Below are 25,008 nucleotides of genomic sequence, written 5' to 3' on the forward strand. Positions count from 1 at the left end.
TGAGAAATTGGACAGGTGGAATACTACCCTAAAAGAGAGTATTTTCACAGTAGGTACCCTTCGTTCTTTTACCAACTTTACTATAGTTCGTATTTTAGCATTAGAAAGAACTTGAAAGAAGATAAGCGATTTTGACATGATTTTAATTAAAAAACGCGTTTTAAAAATCACTATTACTTATGAAAGCAGAGGAATATAAATGATCGTATTAGATTCATAATTGTTACATATTTGCCGTGACTTATTTTTAAAATGTGTTTTTGAATTAAAAGACACTTAACTAACTACTACGAACTTATTTCTAGTGCTAAAAAAACGAACTTTAAAAAGACGGATGACTTTTTGCGATAACTATAAATCGACTTAACTTGTCATTTTAAAAATAGTCGTAGATAATTAAGTTTTATTTTGATGGTTTTTTTTCATATTAGGTTTTTGTACCCACGAATCAAGGTACAGCGAAAAATAGGAATTTCATCCCCACCAAGTGGAAGTAGATACCTACAGGCTCTCTTTACCTATATACTTACTTTACTCTTTGATACCTACCCTTGTTGCAGTTTCAGTAAGGGCATTTATTTGTGTGGTGAACACAGATATTTGACCCTGAGTAAATGGGTGTTTTTTATGTATTTAAGTATTTGCATATTAAGTATATAATTTTATCTTTGTCTGAGTACCTACCCACATCACCAGCCTTATTGAGCTTACTGTGGGGTTCAGTCAATTTGTGTAATGTCCTATAATATTTATTTAAATTTGATGTTTTACGCGTAACACAAATGTTAATTTTTCTCGCAAAGATGAAATTAATATATTCCGTCTTTTGTTCCGTATTATGAACCTTAAAAAAAGTAAGTGTAAGAAAGCAGGTAAGTACGACTAAAAATTTTCCTTTTTTATAACTACCTATATGGAAACTAATGTAGGCTTATAAAAGGGTGCAGGCTGCGAAAAGGTGCGTATGTGACGTCACATGCGCTCACGACGTTATAAGCTTGTGCGGACGCAGCCGCGCGCCCATTCTCATTCGCTAAACAGCGCGCAAGACGCGCGCCTCGCGTCGCCTGGACCACAATACTAGTGCATGACCGCGAACTTTGATTATACTGTGTACAAACTGTTTTAGTGACCAAAATGCCGAAGAATATATTAGGGGAGATGGGCTCCCAGGTGGGCCTTACTCCAGCACGCCAGAATAAAAAGGTAAGCGGCAAATAAAAAAGGTTATGTTTATTTACCAAAATATATTATTAAGCATTAGGGTAGGAAGATGCTAGGGCCATGCAATGTATTACTTCACTTTGAGTCGTCTTAAAGTCGCGTCAGTAGCATGTTACGTTTTGTAAATGGCACAGATATTTTCAGAGTTAGGTGATCGGCAAAATAAACTTTGTGCGGAATGAATGGCTAGCTAGACGCTCACGGTCAGCCCGAAATAGCCACTACCCGCACAGCCATGCCGAGAGCAATGTCAATATCGCACACTTTTCATTTAATCAGTAAAATTATATATCTAGAAAATATATTAAGAATTTTATTTGTTGTCAATTCATAACTTTTTTTTAAGTGCCATGAGGGTACAATTGGTACAAATTATTAAAGCTTCGTCTGAAGAAAAGTTCAATTGCAAAGCATGCAGCATACTTAATTAAGTAGTACGATAATAAAATTATGTATTTCTTTTTGAATTTCATGAAGTTTTGAAATTATACCTATAATAAAGTAAATAATTGTGTCCCCATATTATGATAAATACCTACTTACATGGAAGAAATCGATTTTGTTTCGGCAGCAGCGAAATCGATTTTCTTGAAACGAATTGCGCCTGTAATCGCTCCTAGTGTGTACTGTTTGAGTTTGGAAAGCAGCCAATTTTTTTATATATTTGTGAGACAAAATGTTAGTGTTACTTAATATCTTTTCCCGTAGTGTGTGTATTTCATGTAGTAGAAAACTGCGTGAAATTTTGCTAATTATGCGGAACAATCTTAAAACCAAGCATACATAAATATTGTTAATGTGCCTACCTACAACGAATTCGAAGCAACACAAGATCTCGTGGAATGCCAACATCAAGATTCTTAAGACCGACTAGATTTATCCCGAACCTAACCGGTACTTAGTTTATTTGATATTTTTGGTATAATATTACTATTTATTATTTTATTATTTGGTATATTGTAGCACGAGCCAATTGTGTAATAGTAATTTACAACTTCAAGAACTATATTATTCATATTTAAATATACTACCGAATTCCGACAGGATAGGTTCTGCCACTTCTACCAGTAGGCATCTAAAATATTAAATTACTTTAACGTTTTAACATCAGTTTCATTAATAAAACGGTATAAGGGTTCAATTAAAGTGCCCATTTTCATAGGTTTATAATTTTTACAATAAATATACGCTACCTACTATCTCTGACACTTATACACAGTTTGTTATAACTATTTACAAGCTAAGCATGCTTGGTAACTAACACATTTGTAGACAACGAGTTGAGAATTTACTTATATTCTTGTAGGTTATCAGGTACTAGCTAACTAGCTAGTTAGCTGGACATGAATCGGCTCTATTTAGTAATTACTTATATACTCCTAGTAACATAAATGCCATTAGATACCTACTCTATGGGCTAGTATCTACCCAAATATAATATATTTAATCATGTCATGGACGACGACTACTATACACACATTATAAATTACGAACACTTTTTAAAACTCAGCGGGCTTCTTAATCATACTCGTATGCTAAGCACTTAATTATCATATTTATATGCATACTAAGTAACTATGTAGGTGTAACTTTGCACAAATGTGAAGGTACACTAAGTATGTATTGAATATTGACGCAGAAAGACAAAGATAGGCAGGTTTAACTAAATAAATAATACATAATTATATCCTTAATAGGCTTAATATCCATTTTAAGAGTTTTTCGTCTAAAGGTTATTTATTTATCAATAACTACTTTATTGCACATACAATAAAAAGTACAATGGTGGACTTGATGCCTTAAGGCCTTCTCTACCAGTCAACCACTGAGCCAAAAAATTACGATTGTTGGGTGCAGTGCAGAATTTGTAATTGAGAACAATTAATTGATAATTAACCGAAATTCTAGCTAATTATTTGCATAGCTTGCGTTGCGTGCCCTATGCATTTGTTAAGAGTACATAAGGCATGTGGTGTACTAGGAGCCGTGCTACATTACGCATGCTGTGTGTGGTACATGTATTTATGTGCAGTTGTTATGGTATCTAGGCCATAACCACACTGGTTCGGTTCACCTAAGCGGTGCTATGCCAGTCCTCGTAGGAACACACGGCTAGGCACGGCCAGGTATCTGAAAGCTACTAGAACTGCTAATTAGCGGGCAGGTATTGCATCAACCAGCGCGTGGAGCGGAGACGCTAACACGCGCACACTCAGATTCGCTAACTACCACATCACACATCACACCGAGCCAATACGGTGAATCAATCATGTTTTTCACGTGTTGTTTATTCACTAATGTGTAAAATAAATACCTAACTACTTTTGACATATCAAATTACGATGGTTAAAACAGTGGTACGCTATTTTTAGTTAGTATCTCCATAGTGTTAAAGCTAGACACTCGAAAAATCCAAATACTTACCTACATAATCTACATCATTGTAAATTAGTCTCTAAGTAAACTGATATTCAATATTCAAATAAAACTAGTATTTCAGTTTTTGTTATTGATGCTTTGATGTTGGTAGTTATAACACTTATAACTTTTGGACACAAATGTGAGAAAATTAAACCTACTTAAGGTGCCGTATGTTCAGAGAACGTAGGTTTTGAAAAATCATTTTAAGGTAATTCTCTTCTAATGATTCAAATCCTGATTTATTGACTTTCACCCGATAGAATAAAAAACAACATGATACGTCTAAAACGTACCTTAAAAGTATGTAAAATTTTTGCACATAAGCAATAAATATGAAAAAAGCATTTAATTAAAAATTAACAATATAAAAATGTTTGATCGAACTTATCAATTACTGATACTGAATTATTGATACTTACATTTTTTTTAAATTCAAAAACATATATTGCGATCCCAGGCACCCTTAACCATCTCGCTTACGCTTAATAAGCTCAGTAAGAGTGACAGATGAACCTGAACCTACAGGGCCTTAACCTCAACTCCAGTTCAAAGAAGAGAAGATACGTGTTTATTTATATTAAAATAAAATTTTTTTGGGTGATTTACAATCTAAATTAACTTTAAATATAGTACGAGTACGACCACAAGTACGCCATATCTTAAGCCTAGATTTATTGCACCACTTTCCAGTTAAGTATACTTATCACTTAGCTAATCAACATGGAACATTTCGAGATGTTGCTTCATTAGTGTTTAATCTCGACTACGTTTGGCCCTGAACGAGCCAGCCTTGCAATTCTTTAACAAAATGTTAAGTACTTACATCAACACCATGAGGTGTATCTAATCAGAAACAACCCGACATCCGCCGTTGCGCAGTCGGGTGGGTACGTGCCTGCATACAATAATAAAAGGCCTATTATGTATCTGATTTTTGAAGTGAAAACTTCTTTAGCGGCGCTGTGCACTTTTTGAGGGGAAAAAATGATAAACTCGATACAGCGTAACGCGTAACGTAACGCTGACGTCATGTGTCACGGACAATGTTATTCACCAAAGAACTTAAGTCATAACGTATCATAATCTGGTGAATAAAACTGAAAATATCATGACCAAATATATTTAGATGCGAGGTCTGCAAGGCAACTTTACAATTTCTATTCGAATTTTCAACAATTAACGCTACAAAAAGCTCACTGGCCAGCAATTTCGGAACTAAAGTTTTTCAATAGAAAGGAGGATGGGTCAATTATACATAGTGCTGCAGACATTTTGGACTAGTCATTGAGTTTTGACTTCTGTCGGCACTCCCGGAGTGCAACCCGTTGAATTTATATATAGTCGAATATAAAAATTTTCGTCGCAATTGTCATCATAAGCATACAGTCATCTAATAATTTTATAGAAACAGGTTTTTAAAGTACTATATAAGTACCTACTATTATTTTGCAATAATTGGCCAGTCATTGAGAAAAACACACGAAATCTATTCTACCAACTATTATTAAAAGTAGTTATTTAAAAAGGGAACCCTTATAGGATCACTCGTGTTTCTGTCTGTCTGTCTGTCACAGCCTATTTTCTCGGAAACTACTGGACCAATTAAGTTGAAATTTGGTACACATATGTAAATTAGTGGCCCAAAGACGGACATGTAACGTAAATAAATAAATTTTCAACATGGGGGTCACTTTTGGGGGGTAAATGAGAATATTAGAAATAAAGTTATTCAAACTATATGGTGTATTATGTCAAATGAAAGAGCTCATTTTGAGAATTTCAAATATATATATTATTTTATATAATTTTAAACTATATAGATTAGAAGTTATATAAGAAAATAGCCAACCCCCCTCCCCCCCGCTTTATCTCCGAAACTACTGGGTCAAAAATTATGAAAAAATACACAAAATAGTTCTTTATCTATAGATGACAGGAAAACCTATTAGAAATGTGCAGTCAAGCGTGAGTCGGACTTGTACGGAACCCTTGGAATGTGAGTCCCGATTGAAGAAGAGAAGACTAAGAAGAGCGCTATTGCTCTAAAAAATATCAAATATTTATTTTATTTTATATATTATCGTATGATCTTCAACATAATTTTCTTTGCTTTATCTAAAATAAATATTTGGTTAATTACCTACTTTAATGGTTGATCTCCCAAGACCTGGTGCCATGGTTAAAACGTCTATAACTTCCTTGGAAGTAATATCGCGCCTATTAATGCCAGCGTGGAATTACTTACTCGATACTCGTAAAGCACCTAGATTTAATGGCAATGCGAAATGTTGTTTGTGCTGTGCATTATTTAGCGAATTTTAACTAGCAAGGCGAACACAAAGTATTATTCACAAAGAAAATTAATACATTTGAGGTAGTTGTAACTGTTGTTGATCGCATCTCATTGCGCATTAAATAACTTATTCAAAATTTTATTTGCGCAGATACTAGTGTAGATAATTATTGCATTGGTCACAACTGTTTAAACAAACATTTGTTTGTTTTAGGTAGGTCACATTTTTCTTCGTTCAACCCAAAAACCAATAAGTATGTGAAGTCTGTGAGTTTTAATTTGTCTGTTCAAAACTTCAGAACTCGTTTGTCTGAAACATTTGGTAAAAATAAAAGTTTTTATCTAAACCTTTGGAAAATGTTTACATAATTCAATAGTTGTTAATCATGACGTGCTAACGAATTAATTAATAAAACGTAACTGGATTAAACATTAGCGTTGAGTCATCTATTTATTTGTTAGACAACCCGAGCGTGCGTGTTTGATTTTGCCCCAACGATTGTACATTAGGTACATACTCGTATCTATTCAACTTTATTAAAAACAAAAACAGTTTGATCAACAAAGCGCAGCCGTCAGAGTTCCCTTCCCGATTCTGACGCTTGCAATATTGGCCTTGATCTTGGTTAAATGGCGCCGACTGCAGCGCTGCTACTCGTACTTGCATGACTTACTTACTTGCGGAACTGGTCCTGGTGCTCGATTAACACAAATGTGTGCCGCTGAAACCCTCGACATTGGCACACGGAAACGCGGGAGAAGGGTGGTTAATATTTATGCCATTTAAGTCACGCGTTTCAGGTAGGTAACTACATACATCGCCAATTCCTACCTAAAATTAATGTTAAATTACTTTTAAAACGTTTTTTTTTATTTCGTTAAAATTTTCAAATTAGTTTTTTATCTTCACAATAAAAAAAAAAATATAATTAATATTAGGTAGAAACACAAACATATTGAGATTGCTCAATTGTAAGCAATTTCAACCTTCATAGCTCTGAGAATAATGTAACTCACTGATATTTTACGTACCCAATAAGTATGTCTGATATCTACTAATCGCTCTAAATTATTAATCGCATTTAGAATATCTACGATTAAGTTAACTAAATGCGGTTATATAACTATCACTATTGAACTAATTGTTTTATAAAACGATGTATCAGTAGCTACTGCAGTGGTTTGCCTCGAATGTGCTAATGATGTGTTGAAAGATCGGAAACGTACTTATTAGTTTCACGCGCAAGCGCGATCTTGCTAAGATGTTGAAAGCAGCAGCCTGCAAGCTACTATCAAAATTCTAAAAAATACTACATAAAACGCAGAAAATATTAAAACGCAGGTAAATAGATACGTACTAAATGAAATGATGCAGTAGTAGGAGAACAGACGGTCATGCGTTTGTACGGAGCAGAAGGATAACCACTTCTGTTCCGCGTGCACGAGATCGTTTCTTAACTGCGCAAGAATTAAAATGTTATCATTTCAATAATGACATTCCTATCTACAAAATACATATATATTTAAGTACTACTAATTCCATACAATTACCGGGCAGATAATGAGTGCCTACCAGTTCATAGATCCAAGAAGTTTTTGATTAGGTATATGGGTCCATATACTAAGTACCTACTAAGCAAGTATGTCAGTCTGGCTGATATTCTTTTAGCAATAACTATTTTTAGGGTCCATACCCGAAGAGTGACAATCGGTACCCTAACTACCTATGCTTACTTTGTCCGTCCGCCCGTGTCTGTGAAGACCCTTTATCTCTGGAACACGTGGGGGTATCGAGTTAAAATTTAAACCATATACTCAGGTCTACGGTCTGGTGACTTAGAATTATGAAATTTGGCATGTATGTACTTAATATCGTCTTATACTACAGATACGGGTAAAAATCTGAAACCTGTAAAAAATATTTAAAATAATAAAATTTGTACGGAACCCTCGGTGGGCGAGTCCTACTCCGTTTTTCTTAATTGGATCATAGTTATCCACCGGGGAGCAAAGTAGGACCATTTTACGGCATTGTAAAAGTTGTGTGATAGTATTGGTATGTATGGCCCAAATCTGATTTAGCTGGGTTTTTATATAAATATGTTTAAAAAGATATAGGTACACACAAAACGTAAGATATTTGATTAGTATGAATTGGTGTATGCTGGAGTAGGATGGTGGGATGGCATGACACTGACACCCGACCGCCGGGTCGCCGGGCCGCGCCGGGAAGCACTCGCGTCGTGTAGGTGTTGCTTCCTCTTTTACGCAAACGAGCTCAGCAGACACCTTGCGGTAACTGGCTGATTATCAGGATAATCTATCTATAATCCTTTAAACGAGCATTTTTTATTTATTTATTTATAGTTGGTCAAGCAAATCTTGTCAGTAGAAAAATTCTAATATTGCTATGGGACGATAACCCTTCAAGTCTACATTTTTTGAAATTTGGCCCGTTTTTCTACTGACAATATTTGCTTGACCAACTATATATCTATTTTACTCCTGTGGGCAATAGTTAACAGCTTGTGCGCATATAACTAATGATTTTATCATACAGGTATTATCAATTATCAACGGCATTACTCATACAGCCATGGGATAAAAACAGGACGCCTCCTTAATAAAACGGTACTTATGCAATTTTATTTCCGGCATTTAAAACGACGCAAATAATCTCAAAGAACAGTAAACTATGTCACTTGCGCATGTCTAAGGGAGGTGTCCGGGCCGCGACCGCTGCATGCACAGTGCGTACAAATTGCCCGTCGCGATGCGGCTGCACCAGACCGGTCGGCAGCAGCGCGAGCGCGTGTGCGCCTCGGACCGGTCACTGCATGGAAAATACCCGCACTTTCCTTCTCTGCTCACTGCTTGTATTCGTTTGATAACTTTGGGAAAGTATGTAAAAGGGCAATCAAAATACATAAGTAGGTATTTAAATTATTTCACAGTAACAAAATAATGGAGCTAGGAATTTATAGTTTCGCCATGTCCGTCTGTCTGTCCGGCTTTGCTCCGTGATCGGTGATCGTTAGTGCTAGAAAGCTGCAATTTGGCAGAGATACATAAATCATGGCAGCAAATTGGTAAAATAATAAAAAAAATGTAAATAAATTTTAGGGTAGGTGCCTACGCTATTTTATATATTTTTAAGCCTTTACCGCATGTTATGCCATATAGCATATACTTATGGCCGTTATAAATTATACTCTATTGACAGTTATTTAAGTTCAAATTTCAAACCCTATGTGTGACGTTGAATATAAAAATGCTTATATAAAACAACTTGTAATGTTTATTTTCTACAGTGTGTCTATTTACATCAGGGTATTCAAGAGGGTGTTCGTTTGTATTAAGTGGCTCCTTTTCAGCACTCGAGCTCACGGGGTAAACAACTTTCCTCACTCAATACAATAGGTACCTACTTATGTGAAATAATCGGTGTTATACATGTTATAAATATTTAAAAACCAATAAACTAATTAAAATACAATAATAAATGAGGCGCGGAGGGCTGTGTTCAGCGTTGAATAAAAGTATAAATAATGGAGATACAGTTCTGCAAGTATGACATGTTTGATTGTAAATATCCTCTTCTTTTATAATATTAATTATGGTTTCTTAAATATTAATACTTATTGAGATATTGGGGAAATAAAAAATATCTACTTTAAAAAAAATACACACAACGTTTTATTAATTAAATATGAGAATAATATTTAATAGAGGCAGATACTTAAAATTCCTGCCAACAATCCTGAGTGCTCTTAGTGGATAAGAAAATCTCTTACTTATATTGAATCTGAGATATGCGCAAAATGCCAGTTGTAATGTATTGCAAAGAGATCGTTGGCAAGCCTGAGATGCCAGATTTAGCTAGTGCGCTTAGAATTCGTTTAAACTTGAATAGGAAAATTTGTAGGGGAAGTGTGCCAAGCGACTGACTGGCGTCTGAGTCGGCGGCTGCAGCGCGGCGCCCGCGTCCGCGCCGCGCCGTCCTACGCCTACCATATTGGCATTCATCTCAATATTTTTTAAACTCACATGAAAACTCAAATTTTTACCACTAATTCTCTCCCGGCATACTACAACTGGGTAGCTTTTCTTAACAATGTCTTTCATCTCTAATATTCCCTAATATTTTTATACATATGTATACCTAACCTACCTACCATAAAATCAGACACCTCAGCCACGTAGCTAATTATCTTTTTTACATCTTACATCTTATAAAACAAAGTCCCCCGCCGTATGTATGAAAAAAAAAACTAAAGAACGGATTTTCATGCGGTTTTCATTTATAAAACGAGTGATTCTTGAGGAAGGTTTATTGAATAGTTTGTTAAGGTTTACCGGTGCGAACCCTGGGCGGGTTTTTCTCATTATATGAAAATACGTAAAGATGCACTAATAGGTACTCATAGTACCTACTGTAGATACTGATTCCAATTTAATGTAATAACAATTTTCAATTAATGTCTGTGTGTTACTCAATGTGTGTAAAATTGGTTTACTTGTTTGTGACATTAATATACCGTGAAGCGATTAATCGAAATCTTTACGGCGAAATATCTAACAAAAAATAGCTATAGTTGTTGATCAAGGTTATTTTTTGAGTGAATGTCTGCTGCGACATGTCCGCATCTCTGGCGTTACATTGTTGGGAGGGACTTTTTGCTATGTTTACGCAAGTAAGATTGACAATCAACAGCCGCCCGGCGCGCATTATTCGCGCAAGCAAACGCTTATTGAACGTAGAGCTAGCTAGCTATAAATATGAATTTACCATATAGTAAAGATACTTATATAAAGATACAGAGTAACACTTAGTAGTTATTACTTAACTATCATCGTTAATTCGCTTCATTGGTACATTTACGTACTTGCCAACATATCAATGACATGTGAAGCCGAACGTAATAAAAATAGAGACAATACAACAGAGAACGAATCATAATAAGCGGTTTAATATTAGCACATTCGATATTTCTCTGACATTTGTATCCATAGAATTCCCCAAAATTACTAATGCATGTCACGCGTACCTGCCTACACCAGTTTCCTTGTATTTCTAGATTCAAGATGTTTGAAAAACCGTGATGTAAACGTGGGTGCCCCTTAATACGCCTAACATTAATTGGCATAATATGAATTCGTATAACAGTTTTGGCATAACATAATTGTGCATAACATTGAACAGGCATAATATTAAAAAAGCATAACACTTATTGCGGATAATAATGAATCCGCATAATTTAAATATGCATAACATTATTAACTATAACATTATTTGGCACAAACTGAATTAGCCTAATTTAATAAAGCAAGAGAATTAAATGGATCAGGGCAAAACCAACTCGGTTAGGTCAGGTTCACAAGGCTAAGGCAGGATCGAGCGAAACAAAGCGAAGCTTTTCTAACAAATAATAATCTTTTTGCTGTAAAAAATTATTAAGGCGTAGTAACTGTAGTAAGTTCGTGTTTTTTTTAGTAATTTTTGTTTTCTTTTTAGGTTTTAGAAATAATTATCATATTTTGATTTTTTGGGATTTTTTTTTAAAGTGCATTTTAGACCTATTTTAGTGATTTTTTTTATCGAGCAAAAGTCATAAACTCAGGATTTGAATCGCTGAAGTCCCTAGAGAAAGACCGCAAGGTTACTGATTAAATTTTTGGCAGCCGTATTGTGATCTTTGAGATCTAAAAAAGCGCTACATTTAATTAAAACTTCGTTCTCTAAACCTACTGAACATTAATTCGAGCCGCTCTGTCTATATTTTTATTTATTTGCCTTTTATATTTATACTATTCAATAATTATGCAAAATAACTTTATGCTTATTATATTTATCCCAAGTTATCGTTATGACAATGTATGTTATGCGCATTAACATTATGCGTACTCAGTTATGCGGAATAACGTTATGCGATTTAGAAATTATGCGTAACATACGTTATGCCAAATTGAATTAGGAGAACTACGTTATGCGAATTAATATAGACCCTGTAAACGTATATGCTCGCACTCCATTCCCACAAAACAGTTTTTAAAGCATTTTCTTTGCGTACCTCTTTATGTACAAAATATTATTAACTATGTTGTTTTTATAGTACGCCGCTGTTTAAGTCCAAATACGTGACAAGACTATTAACACTGAACCGGAAATTTCCCTATTGCTATAACGTCAAGTACCCTACAAGTATCAGTATGCGCATGTGGTACACTACCTGTACATAACTATCGCACTTACGTAGATAGAACAAAAATGTTTTTTTTTTAGTTACTGAAAGTTTAGCATGATCGTAGTAATGAGGAAATCACGACGTATTTGCATAACTTTATTTTAGGATTGTTGATTCGGGTTTTATTCTAGAAAATGTTGGGTAAGTTAACAATTGTGAAGGTATTCAGTTAGTACAGAGTGGTTTGTACTGAAATTGGAGGTGGCATGATGCGTAAGCGACGTCGAACGTGCGCTATTATTTAGCAGTTTAGTTCCTAATTAAATTGCAGCGTCTCCTATTAAGTCCGACTGTAAATCTACTCCAAATATATTCAACCTTTTTTTACCAGAGCCACAAAGACGTTTTTGCCTTGTAGCCGGATGGCATGATTATGTATCTCAGCGGTCGGCAACAGGCGACCCGCGAGCCTCCCTGGGTATTTTGTATGTAATATTGACAAACGACAATATCTGATAAAGTCATAAATATTAACAAAGTGTGGCCCGCGTTAACTACTAACTTCATTAACTACTAATTATGTGGCCCTTGGCTGCTGAAAGGTTGCCGACCGCTCAATATACTAGGATCACCTGGCGAGTCACCAAAGCTTGTGTTGTCGTTACTACTTATACGTCGATATATGTTGCTTTTCTTGTTAATATCAAATATATTAATCACAAAATGAATATATATTTCTGATAAACATAAATAAATTCCCTTACCGGGATTTTTGAATGAAGCCTTACTGCGTTTGCCCAGAACCAGGACCTTAAACTGTAGAAAATGCAGTTGTAATTTGAACTTTGAATTATATAGAGGCAAATGTTAAAAATATAACTAGGCATTTTCAACTACATAGCTCCTATTATTTTGAGGTCGGTGTGATGGTTAAATTAAATTTATTTTCCTGTCTAATCTTATTATTTGTTTAGGTAAGGTAAATGATACAGAGTCGACGACATTAATGAATCATAATGTCACCAAAGTGCGTCAAAGTTAAACGTTTTCGTCTAAACTGAACCCGTTTGAGATACATGAGTGGAATATTCTTGTTTATGTACCTACAAAGGATATTTAATACAGATTAATCCGAAGCGAAAAGTTCCTTTACAATTAAAATTAATCAGTCGCATATTAAGTTGTTTTTGATGACGTGAATAGAGACAGACGTGAATACCTGTAAATTTCTCAGACACTTAATTGGTTTTATCTTTGCGTTGCAAACAATCTCAAACAGCTTTTCTGTCCACCTTTTTTCTCTATGCAATGGATTAAGGCGACGAAATGTACCTACTTATATGTACATATTTATGAATTATAATTATATCAGCTAAAAAATGTCGTCCATTACATAGGTACCTATGTAGTTTTTCAAACATGGTTGGTATAGCTCCTCTAAAAAAGTTTTTTTTTTAATTCTGTTTTTTAAATGCGGATCAAGTCGTAAGCGAAGGCTAGTAGTTAGGTAGGGTTGGTACCCTAATATTATATTTAAAAGCGTATCATGTGTGATGTCTAGGTACCCACCTACTGCGCTTCCGTATATATTTAATGAAATACCACCTTATCACTAAATAAGTACACGATTCACATATTTATATGAATTATATATGTACTTATATTTGAAATGTATAATGGTGGGGTCATTAGAATTCTCCTGTACATTGCGCAAGTGGCCTTGTTGCAGACGGAAATAAAGGCCACGGCGATACCAATGACACACAATCTATACATAAATACCTGGTATAAATTAGACTCTCCTCACCGGGTCTTTATCTTAATAATTCTCGTAACTAGAGTTAGACCAATAAGTCTGCAACGATTTTGATAGCACACGCAGTGCAAGTGTTATTTATTCGTCATACAATTACATAGAAGTTTGACGTTTAAAATTTATTAATGCCAGTGACAGTTTTATCGTTATCATTTACTACATATATGATGGTTTAAACTATGGTACTTATGCTTTTCATCTTAATATTTTGGCAATCGCGCAGAAACCTTGCGCAGAGACCGTCCGCGAGTTGGATGCGCTTGAGCCTGTCTCAAACCAGTTGTCGGAAAATAATTTTCGTAATTCCTGACCGGTCAAATTAGGTTGTTGCAATTACAAGCGGCGCGGGTCCCCGACGCAGCCTGCACCGTACGTTGACGTTCCACGGCAAAAGGTACCTTATGGCGGCTGGCGGTTACGTCGCATAGCGCCGCAATAATATTGGAGCGGCATTAATAATAGCGTAAGCGTCAACCGCCATAAGGTACCTTTACCCCTGGGTCGTCACATATTATGTTGCATCTATACATATGTAAGGTAAACGTACTGGTGCTCGACGCGATCCCAGTATACATGCCAGCATGAAACTTAAGTCATTGTCAAAAAAGGTGACAGCAAGGTGTCATCTATTGGGCATTAGCATGTCGAGCACTAGTACGTTAACCTTATGTAGGTAACGTATAAGGGTAACTAAGTCGAGAACAGTGTGTGCATTTTTTAATAAAAAAAACTCTACAACTTATAAAACAAAATCTCCTGCCGCGTCTATGTGTATGTATGTTCGCAATAAACTCAAAAACTACTGAACGGATTTTCATGCGGTTTTCGTTTTCACCTATCGAAAGAGTGATTCTTGAGGAAGGTTTAAGTATATAATTTGCTAACCTGTGCGAAACCGAGGCGGGATTAACTATACATAGTTTAGGTTTTGTCTGCACTACAATTTTCAGGCTACTATTTTTGTAAGAGTACTTATTAGGTAGGTACTTAGTACTTTTACCCTTGCAACTTAGAAATATTCACCGCAGACTGATACCTAGGTCTAGGTCGCTCAATGGGCAAAGGTGACGAGTTCGAAGCCTCATTTTCCTATTCCTTTATTTCAAGAAATTGTTACCTCTCTTTATTTTCCTGTTTGTATTTTTCTGGGGGAGCTGCCACACCACATACATCAGGGCAACTGTTAGCTAGAATAATATCAAAGTACGCATACGCCTTTAAATTTTGACATAGTTGCGTACCCTAAGTATGTCGTCGGGTAAATATTTATACAGTTAGCATAATTTTCCATGTAATTTATTATGAGTTATGATATGAAACTATAATTGTGGGGGACGAGTTAATAAATAACTAGTGAACCCTGTCATTCATTATTCTCAGCAGAATCCGGTTATATCTGGTTGAGTCGTCTGCGGCCTTAGGACGCGTCCACGGCAGCGTCCGCCTGCGCTGTAGCGGGCACGGCACGCCGCTCGGAGGACTAAAGATCGGTTTTCCTAGGATAGCAGTGCCGTCAATAGCGGCCGACTCCATACTAAATAATACGGCTAAATATGTCGTAGTATTTGTATGGAGACGGCCGCTATATGACGGCACCGCTATCCTAGGAAACTAGAGCATAACCGACACTACCACACAAGCAACAAAAACAAATTATTAAATTTTTGGTGTAAATAGCATGCAAATATTTACTTTTAATAAGAATATATTTTTGTTATTGTTATTTTACTTTAATACGTGGTAATTTGCGAGTCACATCTCCTCCGGCTCGCGCTACTTTTGTCGCTTATTTTACCTACTGTGACAACACTTGAAAAAACACGGCGGCGGAAAAATCCTTTAAATAGTTACTTAGTTAGTGTAAACAAAACTGTAGGTATTCGAACGGAGGCTATGGCCGGACACGGAGATGCGAGCACAATAATTGCTTCAATCAGTGGACGGAGAACATTATCGAGCGGTGCATCAAGCGGCGCTCTGTTTCATGCATGTCATTGCATTGCATAATTACTTGCATTTTTATTGTGAAGCAGTCCTTTACTACAGTTAATCGACATACTGGAGTTGTATTTAGAAGGATTATATAATTTACTAATGGCGTCTCGAATATACCTACCTATAATATATCATATTCATTTCGTTGAGGTCACTCACATAGTTATGCCATCTGCGGTAATAATTTGTAATCCATTCAAGGAGGTATAACAAACATAAACTAAATTATTTCTTGATCCGTGGGTACTAAAACCACTTAAATGGATTTGTTTTATAACATAAACCTACTAAACAAACATAAACAACAAACATAAATCTTTTATGCTTAAACTTAAGTTTAGTCTGTAGGCAGCTGCCTACAGACAAAATGTGGGTAGCTATCCACTATGTTTTTTGTTGTTATAACACATAATTTATGAATTCAGCGGTTGTTAAGTTACCTAAAGGATGTACTTAATACGGTACCTATTTTATATCTCAGTTCACGAAGTTCTGACCTAACATAATGGCTATCAAGTTATTGTGTAGGTACCTGTCACATCAATAATTTACATATTCTATAGGTAAATACACAAGTAATTAAGTACGTAGGTAAAAGCCACCTATTGTGCAATTTTCACCAAGCATTTTTCGCAAGTTAAACAACATAATTACCTACTCAATAAAAAAAACTTAGGCAAATAGGCATCTTCCTCCTTCAGGGACAGTCGGTTACACAAGTCGCAGCCGCACTACGCATTTGTTACGTAGGTACGGTTATTTGGAAAATCACAGAAAATTATAATACCATGCAGGTATTTACGATCGTCGTGAATGCGTAAAACTCATTAAATACGCATTAGCTATCCGTAGATAAACACAAAGATTATTATAATTCGGAGGCATACTTTATCAGCGTACAATGCCTTCTTTAACACTCACACTCATAAAAATCGAATATTTGATTCAGGAAAAGGAGCCATAATATGGCTCATATAGGTACCTTAAATGTGCTTACATATAATCAACCTAATGTGAATATTAGGTGCCAATGCCCTTAACTTACATATCTCAATCCAATATTTAAATTTTAATCTGATCTGAATACTTCACCAATTGTATTTACGAATAATTCCTCACCACGCTGCGACAAACTATCAGTGCAAAAATCCTTTTAACTTCAATTTTAATATTCAATACGTACTCCCGCAATAAAAAAAAATAAGAACGATTTTGTTGCCAGTCCATAAACAGTTTTATGATGGGAATTTTACTTTACAGCCGTACAGCTTGCACAATTGGACTTTTACTAATTGACTACTAGTAGGTAAATATTGAGCCCTAGAAACCTAAATGACTGAATAGGTGTGAGATAAATAGAGCTCCATATTTACACAGAATTCTAAACGTTCTTGCCGTTGCTTAATACATAAAGTTACAACTGAACTTAATTAACGTATATAATATAGCTAATACCGAAATAACGAGAACGTCGACAACAGGATTACAGCATAGCAATTTCAACCTAAAATACTATACTTACCTCAATTGACCAGACACCCGTACTCGAATAAACTGGTTTGCACAAAAAGCTTAGCACTAAAGTGGATTTCCCCGTCGTATCCTTATACGCTTTGGTCGACCATAATATGACTGAAGTACTTAAATCAGATGATAGTGCAGCCAGTTGTACAACGTAGCAAGCATCTAAATATATTTCGAAATGAACCGACGAAATGTATGGACGAAATGTTGTGACTGTCGACAAAACTGAAACCCTTAATTTGTATGAAAATCTGGGGTCAATATTTTACTTCAATTAGTAGTCCTCTTGATTCTGATTCGATATAACCCAAAAAATTGTAATTTGGTACAATTTTGTGTAAAACCCCCAAATAACGCCTGTGAAAATTTCAACCACTTTTCACGAAGAACGGCTTGTTGATAGTCAGGCAGATGGAATACAAATTAATGTTATACGAAACCTTTAAGACTAATATAACCTACATTCGTTCGATTGATGTACCTAAATTGAATTATTTGAACAAGTGCCGTCGGCGCGAAGGCAAATAAATGTAATATCTAATAGGTGATTATACCAGTGTCCGCAATAGTAAATAAATCCGTGCCAAGAAAACGACAGCTTTAATTATGGACGTTAGTTATCCAAGCACGCTGCCATACAGTGACCGCGACCAGCCGCGACGTTTGTTAGACTAGGTTAATTTCGAAGAAGACACGTATCTAATTGTACCGGTATGTTAACGATAAGCCACTATACATGAACATGACTCATTTATGCAACTGTTACCTATACTTTGTTGTACCCATATTGAGAATACAGCTGGTTGTGAAGGTCAGACGCTTTTCCTGATTGTATAATATGGGGTCCAAATAGGCATGTAAGGGAAAATTGCTAGTTAGGAACTACCATTAAAAACCGGACAAGTGCGAGTCAGACTCGCCCACCAAGGGTTACAAAATTAACTTATTGTGTAGATTTTTTTTACAATGTTAGCTAGGTGTTTGATTTTCGCCGTGTAGTGTAAGACGACCTTATACTTGCCAAATTTCATCGTTCTAGGTCGTCGTAGTGTCGATACTTTCCTGTTTTTTGCGGTATAAACGGCCGTATCTTTTTTACGTTAACTGAGTAGTTTGATTTTTTCACAACTTCAAGGGACTTGAGTGTACGGTTTTAATATCATACCTCAACGCGTTCCCGAAAGGGTCTTTAAAGACATATGGACGCAATAATATGCAACAGTAGAACTTGTTAAATATGACCAACCTGTATATAACCCGGAAAAGCCTCGCAAAATTATGGCTAGGGTCAAACAAAACTTTCTGTAAGTATTTACGCACAAAACGTAAAGGGCTCACGAATGTATCAGCAATTTTAAATTCATACGAGTTGGTTCGAGTTTACGAGGTATGTACAGGTAACTAACTACCTGGCTGCATCACATCGCATCGCATTTCGTTTACCCATACCTACTAAATAGATGTGATGGGTCAAATAAAATCTGACCATGTGTGTAACCGGCTTCACGGTAATAATGAGCACTTGCTACATGACGTTATTTATATTTCCTATATTGGATATGTTGAATGACCGGAGGTAATCTCAGATCGCTGACCTACGCGAAACGAGCCGAAGCCGCTGCTCAATTGCCAAAGTGAACTCACGAGTATGTACGATGATAGGCTATAATTGAGACATCTGCATACCCTTTACGGCAATCGCGAACTTAAATATTGCCATTATAGATTCGTTGATACACTAAAGAAGTCGAACGAATACACACGTGAATTAACTACCTAACTATATTTCCCCTCACGCATAACAAGTGTCATAGGAAAAAAAAGGGTGGAATATATTTATACTTATTCCACGAGAGTAGGTAGGATACCATGGACACCGTGGATGCTTGATGTGATGAAAGTTTTATTACGGTTCTAGTTACATGTCACTTACGGTGTTTAAGCGCAGCATAGGCATAGGCATGATATTGATAAGGAATCGTTTATAGTTAGAAGTTTGAGGAATAAACTCCTAACTCCTTTTCAAGATTGCGTCTTAACCCAAGAGGCTAAGGAATATATATTTCCCACATACGGCACTTCAAACATGTGTTCTATTTTAGATGAGTAAGACTGACATTCGATTGTCATTATTGAAATGTCTGCCTGGTAAAGGGTTAAAGTAGCCCGGGGTCCCTATTTGGCAATCTAATTCCAAAATTTAGCTCAGCCACAGCCAAAAAAACTCTTTTCTGTGTGTCATTCCCGGCCAAATTACTGAACCGATGGAATGTGATGTACCATATAAGCTAGCCCTGAGGCTAAATTAACTACACTACTTTTTTTGGAAATTCGTTCTCTAGCGCAACGGGAAAGACGGAAAATTAACCGAATTCCACGCAGATGAAGACGCGGATACAACTATATACGTAGTATTAGTATATTATAAGTTGCTGCCCCGCATCTAACCTTTAAACAGGATCTAATCCCGCAAATCATCGCAGGATGCCAGTTGTTACGTTTACAGACGGCCGGAAAATTGAGGCCGAGGACTATTTTGCTAAGTTTAGATCAAAGGGGATGCGGCTCTCACCGTTGCCCGGCGCCCGGCGGCATCGCGGACTATCGGTGCCTACTTACATTTGTCATTATATTTGCCAATTAAGACAATAAAGTAACACGTAAAATACAATTTTTATAACTACCTGTGTAACAAATTTTGAGTATGAGATTCAAGTAAAAAAAAAATCACTGTACATATTGCGGAGCCACGCCAAAGCCATATGCTTAAAAGGGTCATTTTTTTTTTTACTTTGGATGTCGTGAAGAAACAGAATGGGTTTGATAAAAGAGCCTAAGAAACTCAAAATAAAAAGTGCACATGTACATGTTTTTAATTAGTGTCAATTAAGTACAGACATACCTAAGATGTCCCTAAATTAGTTAACTCATAGTGCGCATGGCTGTGACTTACATCCAAACGTAGCTGCAATTGCAGTTAACGTCACTTTTAAGGATGACTCACGTTAGACCGGGCCGTTCTATGGAAAGCACCACGTGAACGCGTGAAAAGTAACCGCCGGAAGCTGCGGCCCGGACACGGCCCGGTCTAACGTCAGCCATCCTTTAAAATTCCACTCGGATGGCGACTGCTGCAGTTACTAAAACAGCGTTCAAGCGGGTGACGTGCTGAGTGATGACCTTGACACTATACAAGTCAAGTTATGATAACGTATAAGTAGGGTTTGCACGACGGATCCGAAATGTATGGAAAGATCCGCGGATCCGGATCCGGATCCGGATAATTTCATACATTTCGGATCCGGATTGCAAACCATACGTATAAGCCAAAAATCTGGACAAGTGCGAGTCGGACTCGCCCACCGAGCTCTGTAGTTTTTGTAGGTATTTGTTGTTATAGCTGCAACAGAAATACTGTGATAATTTCAACTGTCACTAGCTATCACGGTTCATGACTTTCATGAGATACAGCCTGGTGACAAACGGGCAGACAGACAATGGAGTTTAGTAATAGGGGCCCGTTTTTACCCTTTGGGTACACGGAACCCTAAAAACGTGTTAAGATAATTAAAATAGTAGGTATGCTAAAATTTACAGGTAATCAAATTTATTATTGTCATTTTGTTGAAATAAATTTAACTTCTACTTACTATTAAATAATGAGTCATTCTAATAAAACAAAAATTTCATTAACACAATTGGGCCCACCACAATAGCGATGTTTCTCTTCCGTTCCAGATGTTCCGTCCGATGTCATAAAATGAAGAGTGTCAATTGTATTGTAATATTTTAATGTACCTACATACATACGGTAACCATGTTATCAAAAGGCATTGACATAATTTGAGAACAATCAACAGTTACTTACCCAGCTCCAAAAATTATAACATGTTCTCGACTATTGACATTTAAGTTCCACGATGTAGGTGGAATAACGGTGGCCTTAACAACACATTGTACTATTCATTTGAAATGAAGGCATTTTAATAGTCTATATATCTATATCATAGGTTCTTCGTGTCGGAAGCCGGTGTTGCTCGAAGCATAGGTTGGATCATGCGATTTGGAAGGTCTTAAGCGGAAGCCCACTCGTATCCTACGAGTATTTCGCTAACGCTACGTCTTACGTAGGACACTTCTATGGGCATCAAAGGATTGATTTCGCCGCGCCGCGCCGCGCCGCGTTCGCGCGTTGTTCGCCTACGTAAGACGTAGCGTAATTCTTAGTTAGGCATAATTGGCACAAAATAGCCCGTAGGGTAGTAAATAATAAGCTGTCAGTCACCATCACCCGCACACTTCATACTGGCACCGCTGTTTTTCTTCCCCTGTTGCTCGCAAACCATGGGAGAGTCACGTACAAATTTGTCATAATATGTAGCCTAACTAAGTGACCATCTGAAGAGTTGACCGTATAAGCTTTGTTATATATTTTGTACCTAACTATACTATTATGAAATCAAAAATTAAGGCGAGGTACAGTAGAACGGAAATTTAAAGATTTTGATAAAAAAAATTAAATAAAATCTTTAAAAAAAGGAAACTCATATAAATGGGATTAATTTTATCCGTTTTGAAGTCGGTTATCTTTCTTTTTAAGGGTTAGGTTACATCATTATCCCGTTTTAAGTTTTTGTTAATGAATGACGCAGCACTCCGCAGGACTCACTCTTTTTCCGGCCTAACACAGATTTTTGAAATACGAGCGACAGAAATTTGGAATCGATTGGTATTGACCACTCGTTTTAAATTCTATTGGTAGAATTTTAATGCCTAGTAGTGGAGATATTATTGAACGAAATACACGAAATCGGGCGGTCGAATTTCAAAAATCGGCCCCCTGATCCTCATCAGCAGTTCCACTTCACCAAATGACACTTTTACTTATTTGAATGCTTGATTTGTTGATATGATAATACAATTATTGTTATATGTTTGCCTATACGATTTGAGGAGTTCCCTTAATTCCTCATGGATCCCATCTAGAACTGGAATCGACAATACCTATTGGGATGACTCACGTTAGACCGGACCGAGGCGTCCGACATGTCATTTTCTATGACGGTTCATCGGTGATCAATCACGTGGTGCTTTCCATAGAAAACGAAGCTCCGTGAGCTTCGGCTCGGCCAAAGTCCGGTCTAGCGTAAGTCACCCTCTCACCCTTAATGGGGCCAACTTGGAACTGTATACTTTTGATCAAAGATTTTTTTTTTCAAATTGGTTCAAATATTACGGAGTACCTAACCTAACGGAGATACAAAAAATACGGCCGAATTGATAACATCTTCTTTTTTTGAAGTCGTTTAAAAAGAATAACAAGTAAATAGGCAGGGAGGTACTAGATATAGCCACAAGAGCCCGCCTTTGCCAAGGCAACATAATTATGTACACTTGTATGTGTACATATGTTTTACACCATCTACACTTTTTTTTTTCTTTTTTTTTTTTTTCTTTTTTAATAGGACATTCTTACACAGATTGACTAAGTCCCACAGTAAGCTCAAGAAGGCTTGTGTTGTGGGTACTCAGACAACGATATATATAATATACAAATACTTAAATACATAGAAAACACCCATGACTCAGGAACAAATATCTGTATCATCATACAAATAAATGCCCTTACTGGGATTCGAACCCAGGACCATCGGCTTCGCAGGCAGGGTCACTACCCACTAGGCCAGACCGGTCGTCTTCAATGAATTGGGGCAGGTTCAAGATGAGTCAGTCACGGCAAACATGCGAAATATTTGACTTCATGCTTTCATACGATTACAGAGTGTATACATATAGGTAATGCGACATTTTAGGCAACATGAGTCATGTATAGGTATTTCAAAACTAATAGGTATTCAGTTTCTTATATTCAATATATCGATCACGATCACGATGTAAGTATGTATATGTGAGAGTAAGTATACCTATGTGTCATTGTGTATATATTACCCGTTACCGCTTTGATGGACACGATCTATGATACGAACAAACAACAATATAAGTATTATGGTAAACATCTCAGTTTTTGTCATTCTAATTCCCGTAGTTGGCACCCCACCTTTAATTTAATTCGTAAGAATTCGTGACACGTAGGAGAGCGGCCGCACACAACAACAGTCGTCTATAAAAATGAAACAATCAGCGTCATTTAAAATTATGAATTCTTATCTCCTTAGATTTTTTAACCTACCTTTAAATTGATTTCATTCGCCCTGTTCTAAAATGGCAAGACCTAAACTCGTATGTAAGTATATGTCATTTTGCCACGGCTCATAGGAGCCTTGGTTTCGCTTGATATCTAATCCCATGATTTGACGTAGGTACTATATAATTTATACGAAAGCGACTGCTATCTAACATTTCAACCCAGAGGGAAAACTAGGCCTTATTGGGATTAGTTCAGTTTCCTCACGATGTTTTCCTTTACTGAAAAGACACTGGCAAATATATCAAATAATATTTCATACATAAGTTCTCATTTGTACGAGCCAACGTTACACCGTTGACCCACAACCTCTGAATTGAAAGTCGCACGCTCTAACCACTACGCCACCAGCGCTGACACAAACAGCTGGCCAAATTGGCAAATTATAAAGTAAAGTAAATGAATAAGGTATAATTTCCGTGTGTAAATGAGTGCCTGTTTGGAGTCCAATCGGTTTAACTCTCCTCTAATCTAGATATGTTTTAAGTAACTAGCAAGTTGTAAGACGATATTAAACTTTCGTGAGACATATTTTAAATTGTTTATACGACAACGGTTTCACTCACTTGAATTTTTTTTTAGTCGCTATTGGCGACATGTTTCGGGCCCGTCGGGGGTCCTTCCTCAGGCTCGAGTGCTCGCGGCGGCTGCAACTCGTGCACTGATCGCGCCGCTCGCCTCGCAACGAGCGACGAGGCGAGCGGCGCGATCAGTGCACGAGTTGCAGCCGCCGCGAGCACTCGAGCCTGAGGAAGGACCCCCGACGGGCCCGAAACATGTCGCCAATAGCGACTAAAAATTCAAGTGAGTGAAACCGTTGTCGTATAAACAAGTTGTAAGACATTACAACATTATTAGTTTTATATGTATGTTGCAGGAAGCCGAGGAATGGGCGCGGCGGTCGAGTGGCCCCATGGTCAACCCGTCCTTCGAGCCGGACGACTTCCTTCCACAAAGGTAAGTAACATATACTTACTTAGGTCGTTTCCTCACGTAGCGTAGTAGACTACCGGCGCGAAGCACTAAATTATGACCAGACATCGTATATTTTCCAGCATTTTTGGTGCAGCAGAGTGGTGTTAACGGAATTGGTATAGATAATTTACGAATGTTAAAAGTTACGATGTCTGATTATGACAGACATCTTATTCAGTTAAATACTCGTACCTAACATCCACGCTTAATGTGCCTTGATAAATTAATATGCTCTCAACAGTACCCAACCCAATAGTGGATATGTCGCAGGACTCGCAGGCAACTGGTTAATTTAGTCAGCTAATTATACGGCTAGCCCTTTTATTAAATGCCGACATCTAATTAAATGACTGAAGAACAACCAGCCAAG

The 25,008-nt window shown here is 36.7% G+C and overlaps 1 protein-coding gene across 1 annotated transcript in view; it reads left to right on the forward strand.

Moving 5' to 3' along the window:
* Positions 1–1,008: 1,008 nt before the first annotated feature.
* The window catches only part of LOC134678711 (proton-coupled amino acid transporter-like protein CG1139), a 35,999-nt gene continuing 11,999 nt past the window's right edge, over positions 1,009–25,008 (forward strand). Inside the window, exons 1-2 of the mRNA XM_063537368.1 lie at positions 1,009–1,206; positions 24,541–24,620. Of these exons, the coding sequence (XP_063393438.1) occupies positions 1,138–1,206; positions 24,541–24,620 (149 nt within the window). The 5' untranslated portion in view covers positions 1,009–1,137. The remainder of the gene's footprint in view (positions 1,207–24,540; positions 24,621–25,008) is intronic.

This window comes from Cydia fagiglandana, chromosome Z, assembly GCF_963556715.1.
Source record: "Cydia fagiglandana chromosome Z, ilCydFagi1.1, whole genome shotgun sequence".
Lineage (NCBI taxonomy): Eukaryota > Metazoa > Arthropoda > Insecta > Lepidoptera > Tortricidae > Cydia > Cydia fagiglandana.